Source organism: Melanerpes formicivorus, unplaced genomic scaffold, assembly GCF_026170545.1.
Source record: "Melanerpes formicivorus ecotype bairdi unplaced genomic scaffold, bMelFor1.0.p_v2 SCAF_10, whole genome shotgun sequence".
In the NCBI taxonomy this organism is placed as follows: domain Eukaryota; kingdom Metazoa; phylum Chordata; class Aves; order Piciformes; family Picidae; genus Melanerpes; species Melanerpes formicivorus.
In genome coordinates, this window is record NW_027142362.1 from 24577889 (window position 1) to 24603370 (window position 25482).

General features: G+C 54.9%; 1 protein-coding gene across 1 annotated transcript in view; it reads left to right on the plus strand.

Annotated features, from left to right (window-relative positions):
* Nucleotides 1-25482, plus strand: part of MYO9A (myosin IXA) — a 259426-nt gene that overhangs the window by 142204 nt on the left and 91740 nt on the right. The window contains 5 exon segments of the mRNA XM_068144334.1: nt 7326-7442; nt 12661-12795; nt 19082-19203; nt 21674-21815; nt 25236-25431. Coding sequence (XP_068000435.1) covers nt 7326-7442; nt 12661-12795; nt 19082-19203; nt 21674-21815; nt 25236-25431 — 712 coding nt within the window.

A 25482-nucleotide genomic window follows, 5' to 3' on the forward strand; every position in this document is an offset into this window, starting at 1 on the left:
CTGCTGAAGGCTTCTCTGGACCTGGAGCATCTCTGTGAGGAGGAAAGGCTGAGAGCCCTGGGGCTGTTGAGCCTGGAGAAGAGCAGCCCCAGAGGGGAGCTGAGCAATGCTCAGCAAGAGCTAAAGGGTGGGGGGCAAGAGGCTGGGGATAGGCTCTCCTGAGGACAGGCTGAGGGAGCTGAGGGCTCTTGAGCTTGGAACAGAGGAGGCTGAGGGCTGAAGGCAGGCTCTGCTCAGGGATGTCCAAGGACAGCACAAAGGGCACTAGAGCAGAAGAGGTGCCATGGGAACAGAAAGGAAAACTTTGTCTCTGTAAGGGTGCTGGAGCCTGGAGCAGGCTGCCCAGAGAAGTTGTGGAGTATCCTTCTCTGGAGAGCTTCCAAACCCACCTGGTTGTGTTCCTGCTGTAGGTGACCCTGCTCTGCCAAGGTGTTGGACTTGATCTCTGGAGGTCCTTTCAGCCCTCACCATTCTGTGGTCTCTACCTGAGCACAGGAGGGGCCTCATGTGAAGCAGGAAAACCCAAACACCATTTTGCACAGAGCAAAAAGAGTGCCTTCAACAGACACAAATCAGAGAGCAGTGCTCAGTTCTGGGTCACTGCTGCAAAACAACCTCAGCTTATGTAGGATGCCTGAGCCCAGAGCTGGGGGTTTGGACCCCATTTCCTAAGCAGAGGCTCAGTGAACGAGCAGTGGACATAGAAAGCAGAAACACAGAGTGAGCAGCAGCAGCAAACCAGCTCAGAGCCCTGCTGAGGTAACTGTGACAGCTGCAGCCCTGCTGCTCCTGCTGCAGCATCAGGCTGCGCAGACAGCACAGATCTAGAGGGTGGAACAGCCACAGGATCATAGAACCACAGAATGTCAGGGTTGGAAGGGACCTCAAGGCTCAGCCATCCCCAAGTCCCCTGCCATGGGCAGGGACACCTCACACCACAGCAGCTTGCTCACAGCCACCTCCAGCCTGGCTGCAAACACCTCCAGGCAGGAGGCTTCCACCACCTCCCTGGGCAGCCTGTGCCAGGCTCTCACCACCCTCCTGGTGGTGTCCACCACCATCCCCCAACCTGAATCTCCCCACTTCTAGTTTTGCTCCATCCCCCCGCAGTCCTATCCCTCCCTGGCACCCTCAAAAGTCCCTCCCAAGCTTTCCTGTAGCCCCCTGCAGATCCTGGAAGGCCACCAGAAGACCTGCTGAACGAGTCACTGAGTCCCAGCAGAGTGAGGGTTGGAAAGGACCTCTGGAGCTCATGCAGTCCAGCCCCCTGCTAAAGCAGGGCACCCACAGCAGCCTGCCCAGGAGCACAATGGCCAGGAGGGTTTGGAATCTCTCCAGAGGATACTCCACAACCTCTCTGGGCAGCCTGCCCCAGGGCTCCAGCACCCTCACACCAAAGAAGTTTCTCCTCTTCTTCAGATGGAACCTCCTGGGTTCCAGTTTGTGCCCATTGCCCTTTGTTCTGTCATTGGGCACCAACTGCCCACCGAGGGATTGCAGCCCATGGATGGCATCTTCAGGAGCAAGCTGAGGGACCCCCAGGGTCAGGCCTCTTCTTCACTGCCTGCTGTCCCAGCAGCACTCTCTGCCTTCTGCCTTCCATCCCTGTGTGCCTGAAGCCAGTTCCAGCATCCAGCTGCTGAGTCCAGTCCCCATCTGCTGCTGAGTCCAGTCTGGGCCTTGCCCAGGGCCTGCCCCCAGCAGCAGTGGTGCCAGAGGTGCCCTCACTGCCAGCAGGGGCTGGGCTCCATGTTGGTTTGTGTCTCTCTCTCTCTATCCCATGGCATTGTTCTCTCCATCCCAGCTGGACAGAGTTCCTTTCCCACTCCAGCAGTCCCTCTCCCTTCCAAGCCTTGAAACATCTCTGAGTGAGGGCTGTAGTGTGGTGGCTCCTACAGCCACAGCCAGCCCTGACCCATTTTCCCCTGGGGCTGTGGACATTGGTGGGGAGAGCCAAGCCCCCTGTGCATGGTTGGGTGGAAATGCCCACCTCAAACCCTCCCACACAGACATTGCTACTCTGGCTCTTGGCACCCCCCTGCCTACCCTGCTGCTGCTCCTCCTGCTGCTCAAGCCCATATCTATGACCATTCTATGATTCCAGTACAAACTTTGGCACTGACATGAGGATGCCGTGAGCCCTCTCCAGCAGCTTGCTGTTGGTGGTGGTGACGAAGATCCCATCCTTGTCCAGCAGGGCTCCGGGGCCGCCAAGCCGGCTGTGCCGCGGCCCCATCCGGCCGGTCCAGCCCCCATAGGCGTCGCTGCAACACCAAGCACAGGGGGAGAAAGGCAGAGAAACAACACTGCTTGCTTTGGAAGGACATGCAATGGCTGCAGAAGGTCTAGAGGAGGACACCATGATGATCAGAGGGCTGCAGAACTTCCCCTGTGGGCCACACCTGGAGTCCTGTGTCCAGCTCTGGGCTCCTCAGTTTCAGAAGGACCTTGAGAGACTTGAAGGTGTCCAGAGAAGGGCAAGGAGGCTGGGGAGGGGTCTGGAGCACAGCCCTGGGAGGAGAGGCTGAGGGAGCTGGGCTTGCTTAGCCTGCAGAAGAGGAGGCTCAGGGGAGACCTTCTTGCTCTCTCCAACTCCCTGCAGGGAGGTTGTAGCCAGGAGGGAGTTGGTCTCTGCTCCCAGGCAACCAGCCCCAGAACAAGAGGACACAGTCCCAAGCTGTGCCAGGGGAGGTTTAGGCTGGAGGTGAGGAGAAAGTTCTTCACTGAGAGAGTTGTTGGCCATTGGGATGTGCTGCCCAGGGAGGTGGTGGAGTCCCCATGCCTGGAGGTGTTCAAGAGGGGATTGGATGTGGCCCTTGGTGCCATGGCCTAGTCATGGGGTCTGTGGTGCCAGGTTGGACCTGATGATCTTTGAGGTCTCTTCCAACCTTGGTGATTCTGTGGCAGGCTGGGACAGTTGGAGCTGTGCAGCCTGGAGGAGAGAAGGCTCCAAGCAGACCTCAGAGCAACCTTCCAGTACCTGAAGGGCTCCAGGAGAGCTGGGGAGGGACTTGTGGCAAGGGCTGGGGAGTGCCAGGATGAGGGACAATGGCTTGGAGCTGGAAGAGGGAAGACTGAGACTGGAGAGGAGGAAGGGGAGACTCTGGCCCAGGCTGCCCAGGGAGGCTACGGCTGCCTCCTGCCTGGAGGTGCTGAAGGCCAGGCAGGATGAGGCCTGGAGCAGCCTGGGCTGGTGGGAGGTGTTGGAACTGGGTGATCTCTGAGGTCCCTTCCAAGCCAACCCATTCTGTGAGTCGAAGGCCAGCTAAAACACCAAGATCACAAAAGAATCAGCTGGGGGAAAGTGCTGCTTTAGCCTTTAACCATCCAACTGCTCCCCTGGGATGAGCTCAGGACTCCAGCAGCACCTGAAGGGATTGGCTGATTAAGTACCTCCTCAATAGGAAGCATGCATCAAAGGATCACAACTAGCAGCAGGAGAGCAGCAGCTCCCAGTCCTCCCAGCAGCAGGGCTGGGATCTGCAGACCCCTCCCCGTCAGCAGATTGAGACTCTGCCCCCTGCCCCCAGCAACAGCTCCACATGGAGATGCTGCAGGCTGCAGCTCCCCTGAGGCATGCAACCGTTTGGTAGAAAAGGAAACAGCCAGCAGCATTGCCAAGGCTGCTCAGGGGCATGGCTTTGGTTAGTGGCATGGCTTTGGTTAGTGCTGGCATGGCTTTGGTTAGTGACATGGCTTTGGTTAGTGCTGGTAGAGCTTTGGTTAGTGACATGGCTTTGGTTAGTGCTGGTAGAGCTTTGGTTATTGTTCCCATGGCTTTGGTTAGTGCTGCCATTGCTTTGGTTACTGCTGCCATGGCTTTGGTTAGTGTCATGGCTTTGGTTAGTGCTGCCATGGCTTTGGTTAGTGCTGCCATGGCTTTCATTACTTGGTGGCCACAGAAGTCTCTTGACATCACAGTGGCCTCCTGAGGCTGGGCAGCAGCCTTGTTCCCCCTACCCCCCGGGTTTGTGTGCCACCCCTGTGCTTTCTCCTGAGCTGAGAGGAGAGCCCTTGGCTGCTGCCCCCTCTGCACTGACTTCCTGCCTGCTGCCATGCCTCAGCTTTCCCCTCAGAAGCAAGCCCCAGGCTGTGCTGTGGGCTGGAAGCACCAGGCAGACTCAGCAGCCAGCACATGATCATCAGATGGCTCTGAAAGCAAACACCTCTTTGAGCTCAGGAAATCACTTCCTGCTCTGCTCTGCTCTGCTCTGCTCTGCTCTGCTCTGCTCTGCTCTGCCTGCTGGGGAGCTGCTGCAGGCAATCTCCTTTCTGGATGTTACCTTCAGCCCTGCACTTTCCCCTGCTTGCCCAAGCTCAATGTACCCCAAGGACCAACATCTAGACTCTTCAGATCAAAATCACCCAGGAGCCAGCAAGGGTCCCTGGCAGCCCAGCAGGCAGCTGTGTGCTGAGCTGCAGCCAGAGCAGGGAGAGAGCACAGGGAGGGGATTCTGCCCCTCTGCTCTGCTCAGACCCTACCTGCAGCACTGCCTCCAGTGCTGGGTCCCCCAGAATGAGCAGGACCTGGAACTGCTGGAGAGGCTCCAGAGGAGGCTAAGAAGATGATCATAGGGCTGCAGAACCTCTCCTATGGGGAGAGGCTGGGAGAGTTGGGGCTTGCAAACCTCCCAACCTTTCCAGGTGACTCCTGCAAACCTCCCAGCCAGCACTTGCAGTGCTCTCCAGAAATGCTTTGGTCAAAGCAAGAATGATCTGGGTGCAGGCAAGGAGAGTCCCCACGGATTCATCCTCTCTGTGACCTCACAGTGGGTATGTGAGACCTGTTTCCTGCCCTCCAGGGAGCAAACAAGCAGTGCAGAGCTCTCCTTTCAGACCTGGATCAGCAAAGCCATCTCTTCCCTGGGCTGGAGTTTGGCAGCCCACAGAGGCAGGAGTGAGGCTCATGCACTGAATGGTTGAGGCTTTGTGCCTGTGTGGGCAGTAAAAGTGGAGATTCCTCTTCTCTTCAGGAAGCAGGAGCACAGGAAGGCAGGAAATGTCCTCTTGTCCCTCAGGAGCTCTGCTGGGCTTCCTGGAATTGCTCCAGGAGGATGAAAGGTGCTGCCAAGGAAATAATCAGGGGCCAAAATAAAAAGGCAGCACCAGGAGTCTTCCTCTTCAGGCAATTCCTTCCCCAAATCCAATCTGGATACAGATTTCAGTGGCTTCATGGCAGCTCTGCTTGGGATCAGTTCTCAGTGTGTTGCCCAAGGATGAGCAGAGGGCTGGAGCAGCTCTGCAGTGGAGCCTGGGCTGCAACAAGAGAAGCAGAGCCAACAGGGCCAGGGAGGGGATTCTGCCCCTCTGCTCCACTCTGCTGAGACCACAGCTGGAGCTCTGGGGCCAGTGCTGGAGCCTCTGTGCCAGGAAGGATCTGGAGGGGCTGGAAGGTGTCCAGAGCAGGGCCAGGAGGAGGAGCAGAGGGCTGGAGCTGCTCTGCTGTGAGCACAGACTGAGGGAGTTGGGGTTGTGCAGGCTGGAGAGGAGAAGGCTCTGAGGAGACCTCATTGTGGCCTTCCAGGATCTGCAGGAGGCTCCAAGAAAGCTGGGGAGGGACTTTGGAGGGTGCCAGGGAGGGATAGGAGTGGGGGTGGTGAAAGAAATCCTAGAAATGGGGAGATTCAGCTTGGATGTCAGGAAGAAGTTACTGCCCATGAGGGTGCTGTGAGACTGGCACAGGTTGCCCAGGGAGGTGGTGGAAGCCTCCTGCCTGGAGGTTTTGAAGGCCAGGCTGGAGGTGGCTGTGAGCAAGCTGCTGTGGTGTGAGGTGTCCCTGCCCATGGCAGGGGGGTTGGGACTGGCTGAGCCCTGAGGTCCCTTCCAGCCCTGACAGTTCTGTGATTCTATGATTGCATGAGTGAGAGGAGCTCAGCGGTGGCCATGAGGAGGGTGGCAGGATGAAGGTGGCAGGCTCTTTGCTGTGCTGTCTTGTATTTGTTCACAGTATTTATTAAGATATTTGTCCTGTATTTTATGGCCAACATGGAGGAGGTGATTGAGAGTACTCTCAGCAAGTTCCTGATGGTACAAAACTGGGGGCTGGCTGACACCCACAGGCTGTGCTGCCATCCAACCAGAGCTGGACAGGCTGAGAGCTGGCTGCAGGCACCTCCTACCAGCCCAGGCTGCTCCAGGCCTCATCCAGCCTGGCCTCCAACACCTCCAGGCAGGAGGCAGCCACAGCCTCCCTGGGCAGCCTGTGCCAGAGTCTCCCCAGCCTCACTGCAAAGAATTTCTTCCTCATCTCCAGTCTCAGTCTTCCCTTTCCCAGCTCAAATCCATTGTCCTTCATCCTAGCCCACCCAGCCCTTGTCCAAGGTCCCTCCCTCACTCTCCTGGAGCCCTTCAGGTACTGGAAGGTTGCTCTGAGGTCTGCCTGGAGCCTTCTCCTCTCCAGGTTGAACAGCCCCAGCTCTCCCAGCCTGTCCCCACAGGGGAGGTTCTCCAGCCCTCTGATCATCTTCATGGCCTCCTCTGGACCCTTCAGCAGGTCCATGTCCTTGTGTTGAGGACTCCAAAGGTGGACTCAGGACTCCAGGTGGGGTCTCAGAAGAGCAGAGACCCTCTGTGTGTGGTGGCTGAGTGTCTCATGGCGGACACCCAGCTTGTGAGGTGTTCCTGCAGGAGAGCTGCTGGAGGAGAGCTGAATCCTGCTGGCATCTGTGCCTCCTCTTGGCCATGCCTGGAAGCCTTCCAGTTCTCAGCACTTATGGTGCTGCTGGGTCTCCCCTTCTGTACCCCTGGGTGGTACCAGGTGCTGCTGGGTCTGCCTGCCCCAGCAGCTGCTTTCACATCACTTTGGAATTGTTGCCGTGCCACATCAGCCAGAATCAGTGGCAGGTATTGAAAGGGACCTCTGGAGGTCATCCAGATCCAGTCCTACCCTCCTGCCAAGGCTGGGCCACCTGGAGAAGGTCACTCAGGAGCACATCCAGGCGGGTTTAAATGTCTCCAGGGATGGAGACTGCATCACCACCCTGGGCAACCTGTTCCCGGGCTCTGTTTCCTTCTCCTGAATAAAATCTTGGAGGATGTTGGTGAAGTTCAAGAGCTGTATTCTTTGCTTCCCTTCCCTGCCACTGATGGGATTTGTGGTGTGATCTCATGCATCATCCACTTGACTGCACCAAAAGGAAACCCAAGCCCTGGACTTGCACCCAGCTCCGACGCCGTCAGGACTGTCAGCAGGAATTAAAGCAGCAGGGAAAAGCTTTGGCAGGGCAGAAAGATGAACCCTGGGGATGGGGGCTTGAGAAGCAAACCCCATTTTGGTGCAGGGTGGGAATGTTTTTCCAACAGCCTCCTCTTGTGTTGTCTTTCAGGCTGTGACTGTGAGGAACTCCATGGCCAAGTCCCTGTACAGTGCCCTGTTCGACTGGATCGTCTTCAGGATCAACCACGCACTCCTCAGCTCCAAGGACATGGAGGAGAGCACCAAGGTAAGGTCCCAGAGCCCTCCTGGCTGCACTCTTACAATCATAGAATCAGAGAATCAAACAAGTTGGAAAAAGCCTCAGAGATCATCAAGTCCAAGCTGTCACCCAGCACCTCCTGACAACTCAACCATGGCTCCAAGGGCCACATCCAATCCCCTCTGCAACACCTCCAGCCATGGGGACTCCAACACCTCCCTGGGCAGCACATCCCAATGGCTAACAACTCTCTCTGTGAAGAACTTTCCCCTCACCTCTAGCCTAAACCTCCCCTGGCACAGCTTGAGACTGTGTCCTCTTGTTCTGGGGCTGCTTGCCTGCCTGGCAGAAGAGACCAAACCCCAGCTGGCTCCAACCTCCCTGCAGGCAGTTGCAGAGAGCAAGAAGGTCTCCCCTGAGCCTCCTCTTCTCCAGGCTAAGCAACCCCAGCTCCCTCAGCCTCTCCTCCCAGGGCTGTGCTCCAGACCCCTCCCCAGCCTCCTTGCCCTTCTCTGGACACCTGCAAAGTCTCTCAATGTCCTTCTGAAACTGAGGGGCCCAGAAGTGGACACAGGGCTCAAGGTGTGGCCTAAGCAGTGCTGAGTCCAGGGCAGAATGTCCTCCCTGCTCCTGCTGCAGGCCAGGATGCCCTTGGCCTTCTTGGCCCCCTGGGCACACTGCTGGCTCCTGTTCAGCTGCTGTCCATCAGTACCCCCAGGTCCCTCTCTGCCTGGCTGCTCTCAGCCACTCTGTCCCCAGCCTGTAGCACTGCCTGGGGTTGCTGTGACCAAAGATAGAATCACAGAATTGTCAGGCTTGGAAGGGTGCTGAAGGATCAGTTCCCACCCCCGTGCCGTGGGCAGGGACACCTCCTACTGGAGCAGGTCCCAGTTCTTTCATCCTGAGGGATATCTCCAGACCCTGGGGATAGGTCCTCTCTGCAAGGCAATATCTCAGCACTTGGATGACATCTGCTTGCTGACTCAGTGTGTTTCAGAGACTTCTTGAGTGGAGCTGTCTGATTTATGAACCAAAACTAGAGTCTTGTGCCTCCCCAGGAATGGTTGCTGGCCTCTGAGTTTGCAGTAGGTGAGCAACACAGGAAGGCTGCAGAGGGACTTCTCATGAGGGTGTCTAGGGACAGGCCAAGGGGGAATGGTTTGAAGCTGAGGCAGAGCAGGGTCAGACTGGAGCTTAGAAAAAGCTCTTCGGTGTGAGGGTGGTGAGACTCTGGAACAGGTTGCCCAGGGAGGTTGGGATTGATGATCTCTGAGGTCCCTTCCAACCTGAGCCATTCTGTGGTTCTGTGACTCACCCTGCAGCTAATGTCCTGGCTGCAGCCCAGCCCAGGCTTGCCAGCAACATTCCTCTGCCTTTTCAGAGGCATTGTGGAATAATCCCACAGGTTGGGAAGGTTCAGAAGGTGATAGGGTTTGGGCAGAGGGCTTTGTTTGGCACACAGAGGGAAAATAAGGCTCAAAAGCATCTGAATTCAGAGTGCAGATGGAAGGAGAGCTGAACTTAGTGAGGAAAATTAACAAGAAAATTCATTAGCAAGTCACAGGAAAGAGGAAGTGGCCTCATGTTGCACCAGGGGAGGTTTAGGTTGGGAATGAGGAACAATTTCTAACCCCACAAGTGTTGTCAAGCCCTGAAACAGGCTGCCCAGGGCAGTGGTGGAGTCCCCATCCCTGGAGGGGATTTAAAACCTGTGTGGATGTGGTGCTGAGGGCCATGGGTGAGTGGTACCCTGTCAGTGTTGCTTTAATGGTTGGACTCAATCTGGAAGGTGTCCTTCAATCAAAATGTGACTCTCTCAGCTCTTCATGAGTGTAAGTTTTGATTCCAGTGGTCATGCAGAGCTGTCCTACAAAGCCACTCTTGGAGAGCTTGTTCAGCCCTCCCAGAATTTGTCTCAACCATCACTGGAGAACCATTGGCCTGGAGAAGAGGAGGCTGAGGGAGACCTCAGTGCCCTCTACAGCTCCCTGAGAGGAGGCTGCAGTGAGGTGGGGTTGGGCTCTGCTCCCTGTCTCAGGGAGAGAAGGAGAGGCAATGGCCTGGAATTGTGACAGGGGAGGCTTAGGTTGGAGATGAGGAACAATGTCTTTGCTTCAGAGTGGTCAGGGATTGGCAGAGACTGCCCAGGGAGGTGGTGGAGTCCCCAGCCCTGGAGGTGTTTAGGAAGAACCTGGATGAGGCCCTTGGTGCCATGGTTGAGTTGATCAGATGGTGCTGGGTGATAGGTTGGACTGGCTGATCTCTGAGGTCTTTTCCAATCTGGTTAATTCTGTTCTAGTCTAGTCTAGTCTAGTCTATTCTCAGCCAGAAACCAAAGCCATTGGCTGAAACATTTGCCACTGTCCCATCTGGGCAGTTATTTTCATTACCCTTTTGTTGTGGTCCCAGCATGGTCCCAGCCACCCAGGCCAACCATGTTGCCCAAGCTGGTGGTGGATGTGATGTTCCCTGGGGCAGGTGGTGTGTGCTGGGGAGGCTGTTTCTACCTAGCTCAGCCTGTTTAACTACTGACAGCCTTGGTGCTTTGGTGAGAGACGGAAAGAAGACCTAAACCCTAACAAAGTCCAAAACCCAGGAGGATTTGGGACAATGGGAAAGGAGACAACTTCCATCCCCCAATGTGTGTGTGTGCGTTTGATGTTAGCAGAGAGGAGAAGATCAAAAGGTGGCGCTGGGTAAAGAGAAATAAACAGCCAGGCCCTGCTCTGCCATTGCCTTGGCAGGATGGAAATCAGAGCTTTGATATCCAAATGGGGTTGGCTGCAGAGGGAATTATTTTGGGAAAGCACAGTGGGATCTGGCTTATCTTGCTTGCTGACAGGATTCATGGCAGATTATTGCTGAGCTGGGCTGTGAATGAGTTATTGGATAGGGCCTGGGCTCTGCTCTGCCCTGCGTGCGCCGCGCTCCGGCTCCCCTCCCCTTGGGCTCCTCGTTGTTGCTGTTAGCTCCTTTGATGTCCTCCTGGTCCCCTCCAAACTGTCTGAAATGTGACCTTTATTAATGAGGTCAGAGCCTTTCCCTCCTCTTGAGAAGCAGACTACTGAACCTCAGAGAGTCTCTCATTTAATTCTCCCTCAAGAAATGAGGTTAAGAGCTGGCAGAAATCCTTCTCCTGGCCTAAAAGGCTGATGGAGTGCAGGTCGTGGTGGATGAAAAGGCCTTCCCAAGGGTTCTTTGGGAAGCTTTGGTGCCTCTGAAGCGCCTTAACTCTTTCCTAAATAACGATGCTGTTGTTTGCAGCTGAGCTGCTATGTCTGGTGGGGCTGATGAGCACCAGCTCATGGTCGTGAAGAAAATTGATTTAAGTTAACAGCTCTGGAGAATATTCCTGGTTGAATTCCATCCAGAGTGTGGGCAGCAGGAGAAGGGCAGAGATTGTCCCTCTGTACCCAGCACTGCTGAGCTCACACCTCGAGTCCTGGGTTCAGTTTTGGGGCCCTCACTCCCAGAAGGACATTGAGAGGCTGGAGCAGGTCCAGAGAAGGTCAACAAAGCTGGGGAAGGGTCTGGAGAACAGGGCTGGGGAGGAGCAGCTGAGGGAGCTGGGGAGGTTTGGTCTGGAGAAGAGGAGGCTGAGGGAGACCTCATTGCTCTCTGCAGCTCCCTGAGAGGAGGCTGCAGTGAGGTGGGGGTTGGGCTCTGCTCCCTAATCTCAGGGGATAGAAGGAGAGGAAATGGCCTGGACTTGTGGCAGGGGAGGCTTAGGTTGGAGTTGAGGAAAAATGTCTTTGCTGCAGGAGAGGTCAGGGATTGGTACAGTTCAAGAGGGACAGGGATCTGCTGGAGAGAGTCCAAGGGAGGCTACAAGGATGCTGAAGGGACTGCAGCACTGCCTGGGGAGGAGAGGCTCAGAGCCCTGGGGCTGTTCAGTCTGGAGAGGAGAAGGCTGAGAGGGATCTGATCAATGTCTATCAATATCTGAGGACTGGGGCTCAAGAGGCTCTGCTCAGTTGCATCCTGGGATAGGCCAAGGGGCAATGGATGGAAACTGCAGCACAGAATGTTCCACCTCTTAGAATGTTCCCACCCTCACTGTCAAGAATTTCTTCCTCATATCCAGTCTCCATCTCCCCAGGCCCAGCTCAAAGCCATTATCCCCATTTTTCCCCTCAAAAGATAAGTAAGGATGGGGAGGCACTGGAACAGTTTGCCCAGGCTGTGGATGCCCCCTGCCTGGAGGTGTCCAAGCCCAGGTTGGGTGAGGCCTTGAGCAACCTGGGTTGGTGGGAGGTGTCCCTGTGGGGTTGGAACAGGATGATCTTGAAGGTCCCTTCCAACCCAACCCATTCTGTGATTCTATGAAATGCTTAGATCCAGCAGAATAACCTGGGACTGGGCTCAGGTCTCTTCAAAGATGCCAATTTGTCAGTACAGGCTGAGGGAGGAGGTGGCAGAAAGCAGCCCTGAGGCAAAGGACTTGGGGGTGCTGGGGGGGACAAGCTGGGCAGGAGCAGGCAGGGTGAGCCTGCAGCACAGAAGGCAAATCACAGCCTGGGCTGCATCCAAAGCTGTGCTGCCAGCAGAGCCAGAGAGGTGATTCTGACACTGTGCTCTGCCCTGGGGAGACCTCACCTGCAGGACTGTGTGCAGCTCTGCAGCCTCAATAGAGGAAGGACCTGGACCTGATGGAGAGGGTCCAGAGGAGGCCATGAAAATGATCAGGGGGTTGGAGCAGCTCTGCTGTGAGGACAGACTGAGGGAGCTGGGGGTGTTCAGGCTGGAGGGGAGGAGGCTCCAGGGAGACCTAATAGCAGCCTGCCAGTACCTGAAGGGGGCTACAGGAAGGATGGAGACTGTTTTCCAAGGCCTGCAGGGACAGGACCAGGGGCAATGGCTTCAAACTGGAGCAGAGCAGATTGAGATTGGATGTGAGGAACAAGTTCTGCACCAGGAGGCTGCTGGAACACTGCAATAGGTTGCTCAGGGAGGTGATTGAGGCTCCATCCCTGGAGATATTCAAGGTGAGGCTCAACAGGGCTCTGGGTAGCCTGCTCTAGTTGGGGATGTCCCTGCTGACTGCAGGGGGCTTGGACTGGGTGACCTTTGGAGGTGCCTTCCAGCCTGGACCATTCTGTGGCTCTGTGACACCAGCAAAAACTACAGGTCCTGCTGCTGGGTAAATTCTATTTGTTTTACTTTGGGTTCTGTGCTGCCTACAACCAACCCAAACAATTCCTTGCTGGGATTTTATTCTCATTCCTCATTCTTCCTTTCCTTGCAGACTTTATCCATCGGGGTTCTGGACATTTTTGGGTTTGAAGACTATGAAAACAACAGCTTTGAGCAATTCTGCATCAACTTCGCCAACGAGCGCCTGCAGCACTACTTCAACCAGCACATCTTCAAGCTGGAGCAGGTAGGTTTGAAAATGTTGGCTCTCTGATGCCAGATGAGCCTTGGGCATCACATTGTGGCACCAATAAAAGTCTTAAACTCACAGAATGGCTGAGGTTGGAGGGGACCTCAGAGATCATCTACCCCAAAGCCCCTGCTGTGGGCAGGGACACCTCCCCCCAGCCCAGGTTGCTCAAGGCCTCATCCAGCCTGGCCTTCAACACCTCCAGAGAGGGGACATCCAGCACCTCCCTGGGTAATCTGTGCCAGTGTCTCCCTACCCTCACTGGAAAGAGTTTCTTCCTCATCTCCAGTCTCAATTTCTTCTGTTCCAGCTCAAAGCCACTGCTCCTCGGCCTGGCTCTCCCAGCCATTATCAAAAGTCAGTATTGCAATGGCAGCAGAGATGTACTTCTTGGGAGAGAAACTCTTGACACTGCCTAGAAGTGGGGAAGAAAGACCAGAAGAGATTACAAAGATGATCAGAGGGCTCCCTATGGGGAGGTTCTGAGAGAGTTGGGGCTGTTCAGACTGGAGAAGTCTCCAGGGAGACCTCAGAGGAGGCTTCCACTACCTGAAGGGGCTCCAGGAGAGCTGGGGTGGGACTTTTGTCAAGGGCTGGGAGTGCCAGGCTGAGGGACCATGGCTCTGAGCTACAAAGCTGCTGAGGGGCCTGGAGCAGCTCTGTGAGGAGCAAAGGCTGAGAGCCCTGGGGCTGAGAGCCTGGAGCAGAGCAGCCCCAGAGGGGAGCTGAGCAATGCTCAGCAAGAACTACAGGGTGGGGGGCAAGAGGGTGGGGCCAGGATCTTGTCAGTGGTTCCCAGGGACAGGACAAAGGGCAATGGGCACAAACTGGAGCCCAGGAGGTTCCATCTGAACAGGAGGAGAAACTTCTTTGTTGTGAGGCTGCTGGAGGCCTGGAGCAGGCTGCCCAGAGAGGTTGTGGAGCCTCCTTCTCTGGAGAGATTGCAACCTCCCCCTGGCCATTGTGATGCTGGCAAGCATGGGCTGTGCTGCCCAGGGAGGTGATGGAGTCCCCATTCCTGGTGGTATTCCAGAGGGGACTGGATGTGGCCCTTGGAGCCATGGTTTAGTTGTCAGGAGGTGTTGGGTATTAGGTCGTAGGTTGGACCTGATGATCTCTGAGGTCTTTTCCAACCTGGTTGATTCTGTGATTCTAAGCTGCTGTGGAGCAGGGTGTTGCGCTGGATGAGCTGCAGAGGTCACTTTGAACCCTGCCCTTCTGTGAAATCAGAGATGTTTGGTTTGCTGGATGAACAATAAGTTACTGATGAGCAGGAGCTGAAGTGGAGCAGGGGTCCTCTTCTCCATCCAGGGCTAGGTTGCTTCTATCTGCAAAACTTCTGAGGGGGCTGAAGAAAGATTGATGAGATCTCTGGATGCTCCTGCTGAAAGGAAGGACCAGTTTCAGTATTTGCTAACGATTGGCTAAGCAATCCTGAGGGGATTGGTGCAGCAGCAGTGCTGAGCCATGATGTCGTCCCTGAAGCAAAATCCCTTCCACTCAGGCAGCTCAGAGAGGCCTGGGACTGTTTTAACCTTTCTCCTCGTTGTCTTTTCCGGATGCAAGCTGACACAATCTGCCTTGCAAAGGCTTTTTTTTCTCCCTCCTAACCATTCTGGCTGAAGACAAATTCTATTTCCAGTGGTCTGTAAGCAGACTTGGGCAGTCTGGCTTGAGGCTGGAGCCTCCTATAAATACAGCAGCTGCTCTGCTTGAGTAGATGGTGGGAGAGGGCAAAGTCTGAGCAGGTGGTAGAGCCCAGGCTGAGAAATCCTGCTCTGTCTGCATGGGAAAACCCTTGGAACTGGATCAAATTCTAATGTAATATTAATTAGAATTATATAATCATGGCTTTGGCTGGAAGGGACCTCTGAAGGTCTTCTGGTGCAACCCCACTGCAGTCAGCAGGGACATCTGCAGCTGGAGCCCCAAAACAACCACACCTGGAATGGTTCCAGGGCCGTGAAGAGGATCAGGGGGCTGGAGCACCTCTGCTAGAATGACAGGTTGAGGGAGCTGGGGATCCTCAGCCTGGAGAAGGGAAGGCTCCAGGGGAACCTCAGAGCATACTTCCAGTACCTGAAGGGGCTCCAAGCAGGCTGCAGAGGGACTGTTCCCAAAGGCCTGCAGGGACAGCGCCAGGGGCAGTGGTTTGAAATGAGAGCAGAGCAGATTGAGATTGGATGTGAGGAACAAGTTCTGCACCAGGAGGGTGGCCTGAAATTGTGCCAGGGGAGGGTTAGGTTGGGGATGAGGACAAATGTCTTTGCTGCAAGAGTGGTCAGGGATTGTCAGAGGCTGCCCAGGGAGGTGGTGGAGTCCCCAGCCCTGGAGGTGTTCCAGAAAGCTGTGGCCATGGCACTTGGGGCCAGGGTTTGATGGCCATGGGGGGGTTGGGTTGCTGGTTGGACTGGATGATCTTGGAGGCCTTTTCCAGCCCAGACAATTCAAGGATTCTAAGATTCAGAGTCCCCTGGCAATGCTCCATAAGTGGTCAGCAAGTTAAGAGTGGGCAGCAGCAGAAGTGCAGAAGGCTCCTTTCCAGCAGCCTGCATTGCTGGCCTCATCATTCAAACAGAGCAACCTCTGAAGCTGCTTATGGATGAGGTATTTGTGGAGCTCATGGTCATGTGTTTGCACCTCCTGGGTCTGGGGTGCATTGCTCAGATATTTGAGGTATCTATATATGGCTGTGCCTATACATTCCTGGTCTCCTTAACTTGGGAGCAAACAAAAGAAGCCTCATTGCTAAATGAAAGCATCAACCCCATCAGGCTCTGGAAGACTCTAAGGAACTCAAGGCATCTGTGCTGTCTGCTGCCAAACTGCACATTGGTCTCCTTCAATGTGCCCTTGTAGCCAAGATGCACCCTTGATAGGGTGCATCAGGGAAGCAGCTCCAAAGAAAAAGACCTTGGAGTCCCAGTGCACAGCAAGTTCTGCATGGGACAGCAATGTGCCCTGGGGGCCAAGAGAGCCAATGGGATCCTGGGGGCAGCAAGGGAAGTGTGGCCAGCAGGGCTGGGGAGGGTCTCCTGCCCCTCTGCTCTGCCCTGCTGAGACCACAGCTGCAATCCTGTGTCCAGGTTGGGGCTCTCCAGTTCAAGAGAGACAGAGACCTGCTGGGGAGAGTCCAAGGGAGCCTATGAGGATGACTGGGGGACTTGAACATCTCTGGCATGAAGAAAGTCTGAGAGCCCTGGGCTGATTAGTCTGGAGAGGAGAAGGCTGAGAGGGGTCTGATCAATGTCTGTCAATAGCTGAGGGCTGGGCGTCAGGATGAAGGTTCAGCTTACTGAAAGGAGGCTGCAGTGAGGTGGGGGTTGGGCTCTTCTCCCTAGTCTCAAGTGACAGAAGGAGAGGAAATGGCCTGGAACTGTGCCAGGGGAGGGTTAGGTTGGAGATGAGGAACAATGTCTTTGCTGCAGGAGTGATCAGGGATTGGCAGAGGCTGCCCAGGGAGGTGGTGGAGTCCCCAGCCCTGGAGGTGCTCAAGAAATGTGTGGCCATGGCACCTGGGGAGATGGTTTGGTGGCCGTGGTGGGGTTGGGTTGCTGGTTGGACTTGGAGGCTGGTTGCTGCTTGGAGGCCTTTTCTGACCATAATGATTTTATGATTCTATAATTTCCCCTGCACGTGGAGGTTTCCCTAGGCCCTGCTGCTGCTCCCAGCCTTGGAAAAGCTTTCCCAAGCCCCCCAAGATGTTTCTTTTTGGATACATGAACATATCAGAGAATCACAGGAGGGTAGAGGTTGGAAGGGGCCTCCAGAGCTCATTGAGTCCAAGCGCCTGCAGAGCAGGACTGCTTAGGGCAGGTCACACAGGAATGGGTTCAGGTGGGTTTTGAAGATAGCCAGAAAGAAGCTCTTGGAAGCTTCAGTTTATCCAAGAACAGTGACCTGTTCCAGCATCAGTTTATAAACCATGAGGTGTTCTCATGGACTCACAGACTCCTTTGGGTTGGAAAGCCCTTTCAGATTGTCCAGTCCAGCCATTCTCTGACCCTCCCAAAGCTGGAGCTAAACATGGCCCACAGCACCACAGCTCTGCCTCTTTGAAACACCTCCTGGGCTGGGGATTCAACCAGCTCCCTGGGCAGCCTGTGCCACTGCTTGACAACCCTTTCAGTGGAGAAGTTTATTCTAATGTCCAACCTAACCCTCCCCTGGTGCAACTTGAGGCCTTTCCTCTCCTCCTGTCACTTCTTATCAGGGAGGATGGACCAACCCCATGTGTCTCCAGCCTCCTTTCAGGGAGTTGCAGAGTGATGGATCTTCTGTCCTGGAAGGTTTTCAATACACTTGACAAAATAAGGTTTCATTTCTAGTTCTGGAGCTGAGCTTTGTGAGCTGCTTGTCTCCTAACCAACTTCTAACCATCTTCTAGCTGTCTTCTAAGCATCTTCTAACCATGTTCTAGCTATCTTCTAACTGCCTTCTAGCTGTCCTCTAGCTGCCCTCCAGCTGTCCTCTAGCTACCTTCTAGCTACCCCTGGTTGACTTCTAGCTGTCTTCTAACTACTGTCTAGCTGTCCTCTACCTTCTACCTGTCCTCTATCTGTCCTCTAGCTGCCTTCTAGCTGCCCTCCAGCTACCTTCTAGCTGTCCTCTAGCTCACTTCTATCTTCTAACTACCTTCTAGCTGCCCTCTAGCCGTCCTCTAGCTGCTTTCTGGCTACCCCTAGTTGACTTCCAGCTGTCTTCTAACTAACTTCTAGCTGTCCTCTACCTTCTAGCTGTCTTCTAGCTGCCCTCTAGCTGCCCTCTAGCTGCCTTCTAGCTGCCTTCTAGTCCCTCAGCACCTGCAGGGTTGCTGGAACTGTGTTCCTAGGCCAGCAATCCAGAGGGAAGCATGTTAGCTGCTGAGGTTTGGTGGCTCTGAGCTGTGATCTATAAAGGTTTCTGGTTTTGTGGTGTCAGATCAACTTTCACTTCTTGTTAAGAATGTTTGGAGACTACTTGAAGCTGGGGAATTCAGCTAGGAATGGAGGGGGATGTGGGGGGTAGTTACTGGCTTCTCACTTAGCAAACACCACCCAAAGCTGAAGCAGAGTCCAGAACAGAGGAATTCCACAGCCTGCTGCTCAGTTATGGGGGTTTGAGCAAAATGCATCCATTTAGAGCTCCAAAATTACCCCTTTCAGTCTCATCAGCTCTGAGTGAAGCAGGTTTGTGCCATGGGCAGCATTCCCACCTGGAGCTCTGCTGGGAAGAAAGGGATTTCTCAGCTGATTTGTTTGGGCAATTTTCATGGTGGTTTCAGGGTTGGTCATCAAGGTTTCAGTTTTCACCATGACCAATGGCAATATCCCTCTGGACGAAGAGGTCTGGCTCTTGGGCACTGAGATGCTGAGAGATTCCCATGGCTCTCAGCCTGCAGGTGCTGTGGACACTAACACCCTCCTGAGCCCTTGAAGTCATGGCCTGGTTTTCACCTGATGAGGCAACATTGTGTTGCTGGCCATGATTCATAGATTCATGCAGTGGGTTGGGTTGGAAGGGACCCTAAAGATCATCCAGTTCCAACCCCCTACTATGGGCAGGGACACCTCCCACCAGCCTAGGTTGCTCAAGGCCTTGGACAGGTTGAGATGGGATCCAGGGGCAGCAGGGGCAGGGAAGGGATTCTGCCCTTCTCCTGGGCTTTGCTGAGACCCCTCTGCAGTGCTGGGGCAGCTCTGGAGCCCTCAGCACAGACAGGGACCTGATGGAGCAGGGCCAGAGGAGGCCACAGCAGTGCTGGCAGGGCTGGAAGCCCTCTGCTGTGAGGCCAGGCTGAGAGCTTGGGGTGGTTCAGCCTGGAGAGGAGAAGGCTCCAGGGAGACCTTCTGGTGGCCTTTGAGTGCTTCAAGGGGGATCAGAGAGCTGGGGACAGACTTTGAGCAGAGCCTGTTGTGACAGGACAAGGGAGGATGGTTTGAAATGCAAGAGGGAGACTCAGAGAGAAGGCAGAAATGTTTGATGCTGAGAGTGGTGAGAGCCTGTCCCAGGCTGCCCAGAGAGCTGGGAGCTGCCCCATCCCTGGCACCATTGCAGGTCAGGTTGTTTGGGGCTCTGAGCAACCTGCTGTAGCTGCAGCTGTCCCTGCTGGCTGCAGGGTGGGGGTGGACTCCTGGCCTTTCAAGGTCCTTTCCAAGCTAAAGCATTCTGTGGTTTCCCCCAGCAGCAGAGGTGTTCAGCTGTGGTGCTGCAGTTTTCTTGAAACCCTTTGAATTCAGCTTTTTTCTCTGGCTTACCCTCAAGATCTTTGTACCATCCCTGGGCTGCTTGTTTTTTCTTTCAGGAGGAGTATAGAGCAGAAGGGATTAGCTGGCACAACATTGACTACATAGACAACTCCAGCTGCATCAACCTCATCAGCAAGAAGCCGACTGGCCTGCTCCATCTGCTGGACGAGGAAAGCAAGTGAGTAGGAAACGTCCTGACCTGGCTGAGGGTGTTTGCGACTTGACTTCAAAAAGTGTTTATCCAGAAGCCTTAACCTCTTGAGATGCCTTCCACAAAGGTGCTGATGGCTCTCTGCGCTGATTTCTCTTCCTGGCTCTGGTTTTGTTTTCAGAAGGCCAACAGTGGAGAGTCAGCAAAAAGCTCTTCACAAAGAGCAATTAAAATTCTCTTCAGGAATTTCTGCCCTGAAAGGGAAGAGCAAAGGTTTCCTTCCTCAGATCTGTGCTTTCTCCTGTGGGGCAATGACATGAAGATCAGAGAATCAGAGAATATTGGGGTTGGAAGGGACCTCCAAAGCTCATCCAGTCCAAACCCCCTGCCCTCAGCAGGGACATCCTCCACTGGAGCAGGTTGCTCAGAGCCCTGTCCAGCCTCACCTGGAATAGCTCCAGGGCTGGGGCCTCAGCCACCTCCTGGGCAACCTGCTGCAGTGTTCCAGCAGCCTCCTGCTGCAGAACTTGTTCCTCACATCCAATCTCAATCTGCTCTGCTCTCATTTCAAACCACTGCCCCTGGGCCTGTCCCTGCAGGCCTTTGGGAACAGTCCCTCTGCAGCCTTCTTGTAATCCCCTTTCAGGTAGTGGAAGGCTGCTCTAAGGTCCTCCCAGAGCCTCCTCTTCTCCAGGCTGAACACCCCCAGCTCCCTCAGCCTGTCCTTGTAGCAGAAGTGCTTCAACCCCCTGACCATTTTCATGACCCTCCTCTGGACTCTGTCCATCAGGTCCCTGCCCTTCAAGTGTTGAAGGCTCCAGAGCAGGCCAGCACTGCAGGTGAGGTCTCACCAGGTGCTAGAAGTTGATTTGAGTGCTGGAGAACCCAAATCCATGACCTGAAGCAGGTTGTGTGGAAGCTGTTGAGGCCCAGAGTAGTCTGTGGGCACTCATGTGGGGGCTGCACTTCCACAGGGGGTGCACCTCAGGTTTGCATCCTTGGTTGTGTGCATCCTTGGTCGCCTCCATCCAGCTTGTCTCAGTAGAAGTTCTCAGCTAAGTCTGTGGCTTTTGGGTCTGCCTTTGGGTGGAAACTAATGAGCACAGGACATCTGCCCTCTGGCACACACATGTGCTGGGAAAGGGAAAGGCCAGGCAGCTCTGCTGGCATCACCTCAGACATGCATGGCTCCAGTTCATGGCAGAAGGTCTCCTCCCACCCTTTGCTGGGAGGTTTCTCCTCCATTTCTTGTCTCCTTGACCAAACACACAGCAGTGATGGTGTCTCAGTACCAGCCTAAAGCAGCTGAAATGGGGTGGAAGTTGTGAAATCCAGACCCAAGCTGCAGGTTTACCTGAAGCTTGCCCTGCCCTTACAGAGAGGCTCTGCTCAAGCTCTCTGTCCTTCTTCTTCTCCTCTATGTCAGCATCACTCAGCTGCTGAAATTGGAATGAGATCTGTAGGCAGCTCAGTATTTCCTGACTCTGAAAATGCCCCTGGGACAGAGCAGCAGCCTAAGCCCCAAACCCCCAACAGAAGCCTGGAGCTGCAGATGAATGCAGCTCTCCTGAGTGACTTGCAGGCAGTAGGTGTGCAGTGCAGTGCAGTGTGCCACTGTGAGATACACCTGGCTCAGAGCTCACAGGGTAGGGGGGGTTGGAAGGGACCTCTGGAGATCATCCAATCCAACCCACCTGCTAAAGCAGGGCACCCACAGCAGCTTGCCCAGGAGCACAGTGTTGAGGGGGGTTGGAAGCTCTCCAGAGAAGGAGACTCCCCAGCCTCCCTGGGCAGCCTGCCCCAGGCCTCCAGCAGCCTCACACCAAACAAGTTTCTCCTCCTGTTCAGATGGAACCTTTTGGACTCTGGTTTGTGCCTACTGCCCCTTGTCCTGCCCCAGGGGACAACTGGCAAGAGTCTGACCCCATCCATTCCCTGCGACCCTTTAGCTCTTGCTGAGCATTGCTCAGCTCCCCTCTTCTCCAGACTCAGTCCCAGGGGTCTCAGCCTTTGCTCCTCACAGAACTGCTCCAGGCCCCTCTGCAGCTTTGTAGCCTCCACTGGACTCTCCCCAGTAGCTCCCTGTCTTGCACTGGGGAGCTCAGAGCTGGACTCCAGCTGTGACCTCACCAAGGCAGATTAGGGAGGGGAGAGATCCTCCCTCGGCCTGCTGGCCACACTCCTCTTCCTGCACCCCAGGAGACCGTTAGCCTCCTTGGCCACGAGGGCACATTGCTGGCTCATGTTTGTGGTTGTATAACTGAGTTCACAGCAGTACACAACCACTTAGGAGTCCTTCCAACCCCAGCCATGCCTCCTGTTTGTATCCAACCACCTGGCAGCACCCCAAGTGGCTCTGGCAGGCGCCGGCGGCGCGGGAGCGGAAACTCAGTGGCTCTGGGTTCCTGTTTGTGGCTGAGCAAAAGGTGTACAAGGGTGGGGCTTGGGCTTTGTTGTTGGGTTTGCAGCAATCTTGTGTTTGATTCTTCCCACTCAGCTTCCCTCAAGCCACAAACCAGACGCTGCTGGACAAGTTCAAGCGTCAGCACGAGGGGAACTCCTACATCGAATTCCCGGCAGTGATGGAGCCGGCCTTCATCATCCGGCACTACGCAGGCAAAGTCAAGTACGGAGTGAAGGTCTGTCCCCACTTCAGTCACCTCCCTGGGCTGAGGGGGACTCTCACTGCTGATGCTGAGATGGAGTAGGATGGGGAAGGAGAGCCACAAAGGTTCCCTGGAGATGCTTTGGAGAAGAAATCATAGAATCACAGAAACACAGAATCAGCCAGGTTGGAAAAGACCTCAGAGCTCATCAAGTCCAAGCTGTCACCCAGCACCTCCTGACAACTCAACCATGGCTCCAAGGGCCACATCCAATCCCCTCTTAAACACCTCCAGGGATGGGGACTCCACCACCTCCCTGGGCAGCACATCCCAAGGGCCAATCTCTCTTTCTGAGAAGAACTTTCTCCACACCTCACAGCTCACAGGAGTTTAGGGGTTGGAAGGGACCTCTGGAGAGCTTCCAGTCCAAGCCCCCTGCCAGAGCAGGAGCATAGAATCCAGCACAGGTCACACAGGAACACATCCAGATGGGGCTGGAAAGGCTCCAGAGGAGACTCCACAACCTCTCTGGGCAGCCTGCTCCAGGCCTCTGTGACCCTCACAGTGTAAAAGTTCCTCCTCAGGTTGAGGTGGAGTCTCCTGTGCTGGAGTTTCCATCCATTGCCCCTTGTCCTATCCCAGGGTGCAGCTGAGCAGAGCCTCTCCCCTCCCTCTTGACCCCCAGCCCTCAGATGTTATAGACATTGATCAGATCCCTCTCAGTCTTCTCCAGACTAAACAGCCCCAGGGCTCTTAGCCTCTCCTCCCCAGGCAGTGCTGCAGTCCCTTCAGCGTCCTTGGGCCCTTGGACTCTCTCCAGCAGATCCCTGTCCCTTTCAAACTGGGGAGCCCAGAACTGGATGCAATATTCCAGGTGAGGCCTCACTAGGGCAGAGTGGAGGAGGAGGAGAATCTCCCTCCACTGAATGCAGCCCAGGACCCCCTTGGCCTTCTTGGCCCCCAGGGCACATTGCTGTCCCATGCAGAACTTGCTGTCCACCAGCACTCCCAGGTCCTTCTCCCCAGGGCTGCTCTCCACCAGATCCCCTCCCAGCCTGTGCTGCTGCAGTTTATTCTTCCTGCCCAGGTGCAGCACTCTGCACTCATCCTTGTTGAACCTCCTTGGGTTCCTCTCTGCCCAGCTCTCAGTTTGTCCAAGTCTCTGAATGGCCTCACAGCCTTCAGGTGTTTCAGCCAAGCCTCCCAGTTTGGGATCATCAGCAAACTTGCTGAGCAGACTCTGTCGGTCTGTCTGTCCCCTCATCAATGTCACTGATGAAGATGAATTCTTTTCCTTTTGCATCCAATGGTAATTTAATTTTACCTTCAGTCTTTGCAGTCAGGGCCTAGACTAAAGTTGCCCCTTCAGCAGGGAGCAAATGGAACGATGCAGACAACTCAGCTGTTACTCTTTTGGTATCCAGTGGTTAGTTTTCTTTACCTTTACCTTTCACTATTTTTCTACTCAAAGTCTGGAATTTTCCTATTCTTGTTTCTTATTTAAGACACTAAGCTCCAAACCAATGACTGAAGACACTACCAGCTCCAAACCATCACAGGGTTGTGTCTTCCTGTTCTCCTCCACCTTGCAACCTCTGCCTGTAGGCATTCTGGGGAAGGGCTTAGGGAGGTGCAGTGAGGTTCCTGCTCTGTCCCAGCAAGGGGTGGGATGGAGCTGGGTGTTTGTTAGCCTTTCTGGACTTGGTTTGTGTGGAACACCACAAGCTGTTTTTCAGTGCATGTGGCAGGAGCACCTCACTGCTGCAGGAACTTTTTGACAATCCCATGCAGGTGATTTGAGTTGGACTCGATGATCAAGAGGCAGGGGACAGGCTCTGCTCAGCTGCAGCCTGGGATAGGACAAGGGGCAATGGATAGAAACTGCAGCACAGGAGGTTCCACCTCAACATGAGAAGGATCTTCCTCATGTAGGGGTTATAGAGCATTGGCTGCCCAGAGAGGTTGTGGAGTCTCCTTCTCTGGAGCCTTTCCAGCCCCACCTGGATGTGTTCCTGTGTGACCTGTGCTGGATTCGGTGCTCCTGCTCTGGCAGGGGAGTTGGAGTCAGTGATCTTCGGAGGTTCCTTCCAACCCCTAACCTCCTGTGAGCCTTGGATCCTGTGATCTCTTGAGGTCCCTCCAACTTCTAATGTACTCTGATACTGTGATTTCAGTCTGGAGAAGAGGAGGCTCCAGTGGGACCTAATAGCAGCCTGCCAGTACCTGAAGGAGGCTACAAGAAGGATGGAGAGAGACTGTTTGCAAAGGCCTGCAGGGAGAGGACCAGAGGCAATGGCTTCAAGCTAGAGAAGTGCAGATTTAGACTTGTTATCAGGAAGAAGTTCCTCACTATGAGGGTGGTAGAACAGTGGAACAGGTTTCCCAGGGAGGTGGCTGAGGCTTCTTCCCTGGAGATATTCAAGGTGCGGCTGGAGAGGGCTCTGGGCAGCCTGCTCTAGTTGGGGATGTCCCTGATGACTGCAGGGAGGTTGAACTGGATGACCTTTGGAAGTCCCTTCTGGCCTGGACTATTCCATGACTTTATGATTTCCAAGTTGGACCCAATAGGTATTCATGGCAGTGATGAAGAGAAGCAGCTCTCAATCCCAATCTCAATCTGCTCTTCTCTAGCTTGAAGCCATTTCTCCAGGTCCTGTCCCTGCAGGCCTTTGGGAAGAGTCTCTCTGCAGCCTGCTTGTAGCCCCCTTCAAGTACTGAAAGACTGCTCTAAGATCCCCCCAGAGCCTTCTCTTTCCCAGGCTGAACACCCCCGGCTCCCTCAGTCTGTCCCCATAGCAGAGCTGCTCCAACCCCCTGACCATTTTCATGACCCCCCTCTGGACTTGGTCCATCAGGTCCATGCCCTTCAAGTGCTGAAGGCTCCAGAGCAGGACACAGCACTGCAGGCGAGGTCTCACCAGGTGCTAGAAGTGGGTGCTCCCCAGCTCTCTAATAGTCCCCTTCAGGTACTGGAAGGCTGCTCTAAGGTCTCCCTGGAGCCTCCTCTTCTCCAGGTGGGTTTGAAGTCAGTAATTTAGAGGCTGAGATCCTTGTTTGCAGTTCAGCAGGAGCTCTGGTGCCAAGTGTGCCTCCTCTTGGGACTGGTCGCTGTCAGGGGCTTTGACTTCTCTCAACTGCATCTCTGTCTGGTAGGAAGAAGGTGCAAGCTTCTGAAATGCTCCTCCTGACTGGACAGAGAATCACAGTTCAGAGGTTCCTGGAATGGGTTGGGTTGGAAGGGGCCTCAGAGATCATCCAGTTCCAACCCCCTGCCATGGGCAGGGACACCTCCCACCAGCACGGGTAGCTCAAGGCCTCATCCAGCCTGGCCCTGAACACCTCCAGTGAGGGGGCAGCCACAGCCTCCCTGGGCAGGCTGTTGCAGTGCCTCCAGCCCAGCCTGCCTGTCATGAATGTCTGTCTTGCTGATGTTCCTCTGCCCGCTCCTGGCAGGATTTCCGCGAGAAGAACACGGACCACATGCGGCCGGACATCGTGGCGCTGCTGCGCAGCAGCAGGAACGCCTTCATCTGCGGCATGATCGGCGTCGACCCCGTGGCCGTCTTCCGCTGGGCTGTCCTGAGGGCCTTCTTCAGGGCAGGGGTGGCCTTCAGGGAGGCTGGGAAGAGATATCTGGAGAAGAAAAGTGGTAGGTGTGCTCCCCTCCCACTGCCTCCTTCCTGCCATCAGTTTAGGTCTG